Below are 7,434 nucleotides of genomic sequence, written 5' to 3'. Positions count from 1 at the left end.
ATAGGAGATTCGACATGTTCATGGCACACATAATTTTCACTAGGAGCCAGGTCGACCATTGTGTTTACCTCGGATTTTGACCTGGAAATTCACTTGTTATTTTGTTGATTTATGTGGATGATATCCTCATAGCAATCAACAGCGTCGAGGATATTATGAAGGTGAAGGTTGAACTCGATAAGGAGTTCGACATGAAAGATTTGGGAGTTTCCTCTAGCATTCTTGGGATTGACATTCTGAGAGATAGAAATTAATCGAGATTATGCTTATCTAGACATACCTACTGAAGATTCTCGACAAGTTAGGTATGTCAAATTCAAAGCTTGTTGTAACATCGACTAATCCTCAGTTTAAGATGAGTTCGACTCAAAGTCCTCGTAATGAATTCGAATGAGCCTATATGAATAGCATTTCATATATTAGTATAGTATGTTCTTTGATGTATGATATAGTATGTAATAGGTCAGACATAGCGTACGGAGTGAGTCTTGTAAACAGTTATATGGACAATCCTGAGAAGGCGTACTAGAAAGTATTAAAGTGGATCATAAGGTACATAAATGGATCTCTAAGAAAAGTTCTGATTTATGGTGGAGCATGTGGTGATGATAGTAAAGTCGAAATCGAAGGATTTGTCGACTCTGATTATGTAGGATGTATGAAGCGGTGTATATTGTCCTTACAGAAGCTGCGAAAGAAGCATTGTGGCTTGAAGGTTTTGCTAAGGAGCTAAAACTTTAAGGTCAGGTTATATCAATGTTAAATGTGATAGTCAAAGTGTCATACATATGTTAAAGAATTCATCATATCATGAGCGAATCAAGCACATCGATGTGGGGATGCATTTCATCGGAGAGATAATCGAGTGTGGAGAAGTCCAAGTGCTGAAGGTTTCGACTGATGACAATGTTGTTGATATGATCACAAAGACATTGTCGAGTAGCAAGTTCTTCCACTGTATGCAGTTGATAAAGCTTCATGATGAAAGTTAGTTTATTCCCTTGTTAGTGTAGAGTTTGTTTCAAGGTGGAGATTTGTGATATTTTGATCGAAGTCTAGCCTCGAAAAGGATAGCTTCATCGTTCGATAGTAGTAGAAGATGTACATGTCGTAGTCAAAGTCTATTTTTGCATACAGAAAAATGTTAGCTTTTTGTTTAAGTTAGCATGTCAAATTAGGTCAATTATTTAGTATGTTAATTGAAAGTTAGAGTTTAATTTTCCTATAAATAGCATACTATTCATCATTTCTCCACTAATCTTTGATAATCCTAATTAGAAGAAGAAAGTGGTATGATTGAGATTCAATTATAAAAATTATTCATTAATGTGTAATTGAATCAAAAATCCAATTTTTTAATCACTTTGAATTGTCTCATCTTCCCTTCTCGTTTTTCTTTTCCTTTGTAGTTTTTTTATTAATAAAAAAAAACGATTATACTTTTTTTCTAATCATCACTTTCATAACACAAATTTCTTCTTAGTTTCTTATCACTTTTCATTATATCACAAACTTTAATATTAAAACGATACCCTATAAATCAATCCACTTTACTTCACTATGCAAAAGTTTTAGTTCCCCATTATAGGAATAATTTTGGTTTTTCCAAACAATTTTAATTTCGATGATACATAAATGAATGTACTGTTTGATCTTCTAATATTTTCTTCATTTGAAAATGAATTATTTATCCATGTTTGATGTGAAAACTGTGGTACGCTCTTAAGATTACTTTGAATTTAATTTTGTACAAGATGATAATTTTTTTCAAACACCCGATGTAACAACTACTCAACAAAATCTAACACCATCCGACTTCAACATCAATTTCACGTGTATTTAATTATTAAGTATTTTAATACATTTATCTTTTTTCTGAGTTATGAATAAATATGTTATAATTATTTTATAAAATAAAAATTAATAAATAAAAAAGAGGATGTGCACCCTCACCAGATTGAAATGCAATATCTTCCTGGGAGACCGACCTTCTAATTTCCCGTCCGAAAACGTATAAATTTTGAAGACATTACTAAATATTCTCCAACTCTGATCTAAATACGAGGTTAATTCCATGGGATGGAAAACAAAACCAGAAAAGATTTAAGAAATTCAAAAGCTTTATCATAAACTAGCCGTATTACAATAAGGGGTAAACCAAAAAATTCTTTACAATGATAAGGCTAAGAGTAAGACAGTAGAGTCTCATTTCCTTCCTCCTCTCTTCACACCGGAAGCCTTCTTTGCTGGAGATTTCACACTCTTCACCGGAGCTTTCTTTGTACCAGCAGCTTTCTTAGGCGCAGTCTTCGCAACAGCAACTTTCTTTCCTGGCGTCGTCTTGGTCGATGTCTTTGCAACCTTTGCAGGCCTTGCCTTGGCCTTTGGTTTCACAGCTGCTTTCGTCTTAGCAACAGTTTTAGGCTTGGCAGCAGCTTTGGGCTTGGTAGTAACAGATTTTGCCTTTGAAGCAACCTTTGGCTTAACAACAGCTTTAGCTTTAGGCTTAGCCACTGGCTTAGCTTTCACAGCCTTCTTGGCAGCTGGCTTTGTCTTCGGCTTGGCAACTGCTGGCTTCTTAGCCGCTTCTGAAAGCTTGAATGAACCTTTAACCTTAGCAAGTTTTCCAGAAGCAACATTCTTCTTCAAGTTTTGGAGCAATAGCTTCTTGAAGTTAGCAGGAAGCTGTTTCTGTTTCTCCTCAATGAATTTCGCTATAGCATATTGGCTCGAACCATTCTTCTCCTTCAGAGACACTATTGCATCCTTAATCATCTGCAATTCAATCAAATCAATCGAAAATTAGATCCAACTGAAAATACAAATCGTGACCAAACAATTAAAACAAAACACATAGAATTAGAAAACAGTTAAATGAATTAAATCGAACCTCTTCATAAGTAGGGTGTGAAGCAGGGTTTCGTGGTTTGGAAGCTTTCTTAGACTTCGATTCTTTGGTTTTCTTCTTCGTCTTCCCTACTTCAGCCTTTGGCTCTTCCTTTTCCGGGACCTGAGGTTCGGTAACTGTTGTTGGTTCGGTGACAATTGGTTCGGGAACCGACTCCACCGCAACAATGGGTTCTTCTGTGGTCATTGCAAACTTAATTGAATGGGTATGAAAAGAAATTGATTAGTACGAAACACTTCTAATTAGTTTGGATTATGATTGTTGCTTTAGAAATGTATAGAATTTAGATAGATTAAATAGTAAAGTGAATGAAAAGAAATATAAGGTTGCTTAATTATCATTGGTTCAGGGATCCCGAGAAGGATCGATGCCTTCTTCTAGTTTAAATGCCAGCCTTTCGATGAGACTTCTATCCACGGTTGGTTTTGATTCATCGGTGGAGAATAGGAAGGAATGTTACTTTACATGATAATTTAGGGGGATGTTGGTTGTGCTTTTAAGCTAGTTTGTTTTGGTCATAACTTGAGATGTGATAAATGGACTTGGCTGATTATTTTTACAACTTCTAGGATATTTTATCAGCTTTCTAACTACCATTTCAGCTTGTAAAATGGATAGGTGGATTGTGAGAATTTTAGTTTTGAATCTAGAATTATTTATGATGTTATCTGATTTTCCTCTAATTCGGGGGTAATGCTTACATAAGGAATTTGATCCGGAGACAATTTTATTACATCAAAAATTATGAAAACTCATTGAGATTTGAATATAGAACAATTTCCTAAAAGATCATTCAAGTTGAACAAGTGCTACTTAAAAAAATAATTTTTCTTTGCCAAGTATTGCCTATGAACTAAAGAATTGATAAATTTGAAATTTAAAGATTCAAAATGTGTTGTGCATGTAGGAAGGTTGTTTAGTATAAGTAAGGCGATTAGTCCCTAAAATAAGGAAATTCATTTTTTTCCAAAACACTAGCAATAATATGCTCATATATCTCTTAACAGGTTTCACACATTCAAACCAGCGTGGAGAATAACTCATTTTTATTATTTTAAGTCAAATCATATTTTAAATTTGATTCTGGTTAATATTTAGTCATTATATAATTTTTTGTTACTTAGAAGTTGTATTCTGTTAAAATAACCACATCTCTTTTTCGAACAAAGTCTTTAATTCTTATTCAACTCATGAGTTTTTAAGGCTCGAGTTGTAAAAAATATTAACTTAAAAGTAGTTTGTATTAAATATTTGTAGTTGTATGCGCTTACGTAACGAAAAATTGATTAATCATTTTTTTTATATTTGTTGGTAAAATCACTTTTTTACCAATCAACAAATTGACACGTCCAATGAGACCAAGTTAAAAATAGTTTGCATCGATTTTTTTTTATTTCTATGCGCTTACGTAATGGTAAAATGGTTAATCCACCTCAAAGAAGGGCTAATAATTATCCTAATAAAAAAATTAACCAAAATATCGATCCGAATGAAAATGATTTAGAGGTTAATGTTAGGTGTGCTACTCAGAAGAAGAAACATGATGATTGTGTCAAATGTGCTACTCAGATGAAAGGTGTCTAGTGGTCCATAAGGATGTTCAACAATTGATGGATCAGGGGATAATTCAAGTCAACCATACTGGAACGGCTAAAGATGTGTCCATGATCGAGCCACACTTTGAATTACCAGCACCGTTGGAAACCGAATATCAAAGAGTACTCAATATTCAACCGAGAGGGAATCATATACCTTCGATGGTTGTGATCCAACCAGCTCATTTCCCCTACACTAGTACTAATGCAATACCCTGGCATTACAATGCAACCGCTTTTGTAAATGCCCAGGAGATTAATATGGAAAGTATACCTGTGATTTCTGTCATACCATATGTGTCAAATATTGCAAGGGCAAGTAGGATGACACATAACGGTCGTATCTTCGCACCCACGCCACCCTAGAAGGCGACTGTGGGAGAAACGGTCAGAGAAGAATGTATTAAGACATTACAACCACACAAAGAGATGGACATTGCTAATGACCTAACATTTCACCAAGAAGCTGATGAGTTCCTAGTGTTGATCAAAAGAAGTGACTACAAGGTGGTGATCAACTCCACCAAACTCCCTCAAAAATATTTGTCATATCGTTGTTGTTGAATTCAGAGGCTCACAAGGAGGCTTTAATGAAAGTACTCACGCAAGCGCATGTGGTACAAAGAATTACCGGGGATTAATTCAATGGAATTGTCTCAAATATTACAGTCTGCCATAACTTAAGCTTCCATGATAGAGAACTCCTGAAGGAAGGAAAAGACCATAACCGACTGCTACATATCTCCGTGAAGTGTCTGGACAATGTGTTAGCCCGAGTCTTGGTGGACACAGGATTTTCGTTAAATGTGATACCAAAGTCTACATTGTTTCATGCAAAGAAACTATGATGAGGCCTAGTGCAATGATAGTGAAAGCATTTGATAGATAACGATGAATAATGACCAGAGAAGTAGACTTACCCATACTGATAGGTCCACATGTCTTTCAAATAACCTTCTAGGTTATGGACATTAACCCTTCATATAGTTGTTTGTTAGTTAGGCCTTGGATCCATGTTGCGGGAACAATCACTCCTACTCTCCATCAAAAGATGAAGTTCATAATCAAAGGAAAATTAATCATAGTATCTAGTGAAGAAGACATGTTGATCAGTCATCTTTCATCGTTATGGTATGTAGAAGATGATAAAGGGGCACTAGAAACTTCTTTACAAGCCCTTGAAATTGCTAATGCAGTGTTCTTGGAGGACAGGAACCAAGATGCAACTGTGAGCTCGTCGTTTGCTTCTTTGAAAAGGGCTAAGTGAAGGTGAGAAAAACAAGAAAGGGGGGATTTGAATTGTTTAAAAAAAAAAAAGCGCTTTTCCAAAATGAAAATCACACAATGATTTTATACTGGTTCGCTTATAACACAAAGCTACTCCAGTCCACCCGGCCAAGGTGATTTCGCCTTCAACAAGGACTTAATCCACTAATCTTGAAAGATTACAAACAACCCCTAAGAGAGAAGAAAATCTCTTAGTCCTCTCAAGTCTACAGACTACAAAGAGTCACTTGAGGAAATCAAACAAATAAAAGATACAAGATATGTAATCTAGAGTGCTTCTAAGAAAGCAAGTATTACAAAACTTAAGAACAGATTTTTCACTTAATAAGCAAAAGCTTAGTGAAATTCTTTGAGAGCAAAGATGATTTTCTTGAGCGTGAAATAATTCAGTATAGTTTTGGCTAGTTGATTTCTTGTTACTGAATGTTGATTGCATCTCTATTTATATATGAGTTGGAGTAGAGTTGAATCTGGTGGATATTAAACTGAGTTTACTCCATCACTTAAATAGCTTCTGCAGTTTAACTTTTCATCTTTGAAGTGACTACTTACCACAAGTAGTATCTTTTCTCTTGGAAGCGGAGATTAACGTCTCTTTCTTAATCAGGAAATCCAATTTGAAAATCTTTACTTGTCTTCAACGTTACTCTTTCATGATTAGCAAATCCATAATCAGAGTATTTGTGTTTCTGGAGAATCTTGGAATCTTGCTTCTGATGTTGATCTCTTGAGAGTTCAGATGGCGCTGATAACGTTTCTCCAGAATCAGAGCTTCTAGACTTTACTTCATGTTCAGATGCTACTGATACTTTGCAGTTTTGTCCAGAGTCAGAGCTTCTTGAAACGAGATTCCACTTTAGATGCTTCTGATACTTGATAATTTGTATCTGATCTTGTTGTGCATCTGATGACATCATCAGATTTATTTCTTCTATCTTTAGAACCCTGCACACTTAGAAACTTTTCGTTAGGGTGTCATTTTTGGTTTCATCCTTTGTTATCATCAAAATCAAGGAATCTGTTGTAGAACAATTTTTGTTCTTACAATCTCCCCCTTTTTGATGATGACAAAACAACTTAAAATAGCAGATGAAACATGAATAAAATAAGATCAGATAGACAGAAGCTCCCCCTGAGTTAGTGCTAGGGAGTTCAGAAGTTCTTACCAGAGCTTTTCAAGTAATGAGATTTCTGAAACTTTCTGCAAATTCTTAAATTTAATGTTAGAGTTATTTAATCAGAGCTATTTTTATCAGAGCTATTTCTACAAATGTTGCAGAGTGCTTAAGGTTTTAGACAAATTTTCATCAGAGTTATTTAATGATTTCTCCCCCTTTTTGTCAGAATCAAAAAGGTAGATATAAAAAAAATAACAAGATAATAAAGAGAAAAACATTTCATTAATCAGAAGCACAAAGGCACAAAGGCATTCAAAACATCAGAGCTAAAGAAGACAGAAGCAAAGACACTAGGCAAGCAAACAAAAGAAATCCTAAGTGCCTAAGGGTTTGGAGGTTGAGGAAGTCTCTAAAGCAACATGGCAAACATATTCTGGATGTTTTCATTCAAAGCATCTTGCTTGTCCATCCTGGCACGGAGCTCATTCTGATCTTGCTTGATTTCTTTCTGATCTTGCTTGATCTC

The 7,434-nt window shown here is 35.0% G+C and overlaps 1 protein-coding gene across 1 annotated transcript; it reads right to left on the bottom strand.

The window, feature by feature from the left end:
- Positions 1-2,102: 2,102 nt before the first annotated feature.
- Positions 2,103-3,197, bottom strand: LOC127091754 (histone H1-like). The gene is made up of 2 exons (XM_051030449.1): positions 2,891-3,197; positions 2,103-2,775 (listed from the first exon to the last, which is right to left on the bottom strand). The coding sequence occupies exons 1-2, from the start codon at positions 3,092-3,094 to the stop codon at positions 2,206-2,208; spliced, it is 774 nt and encodes a 257-aa protein (XP_050886406.1). The 5' UTR covers positions 3,095-3,197; the 3' UTR covers positions 2,103-2,205.
- Between the last annotated feature and the right edge of the window lie 4,237 nt (positions 3,198-7,434).

The sequence above is a fragment of the Lathyrus oleraceus genome, chromosome 6 (assembly GCF_024323335.1).
Source record: "Lathyrus oleraceus cultivar Zhongwan6 chromosome 6, CAAS_Psat_ZW6_1.0, whole genome shotgun sequence".
NCBI classification, from domain to species: domain Eukaryota; kingdom Viridiplantae; phylum Streptophyta; class Magnoliopsida; order Fabales; family Fabaceae; genus Lathyrus; species Lathyrus oleraceus.
Note: the sequence above shows the minus strand (reverse complement) of the source record. Positions and strands in the feature narration are given on the sequence as shown.

Bases quoted from the DNA above. Each gene is read 5' to 3' on its own strand.
- LOC127091754 (XM_051030449.1), bottom strand. From the start codon at position 3,094: ATGACCACAGAAGAACCCATTGTTGCGGTGGAGTCGGTTCCCGAACCA. The intron at 2,776-2,890 runs GTTCGATTTAAT...ATTGAATTGCAG, and splicing joins CACACCCTACTTATGAAGAG to ATGATTAAGGATGCAATAGT.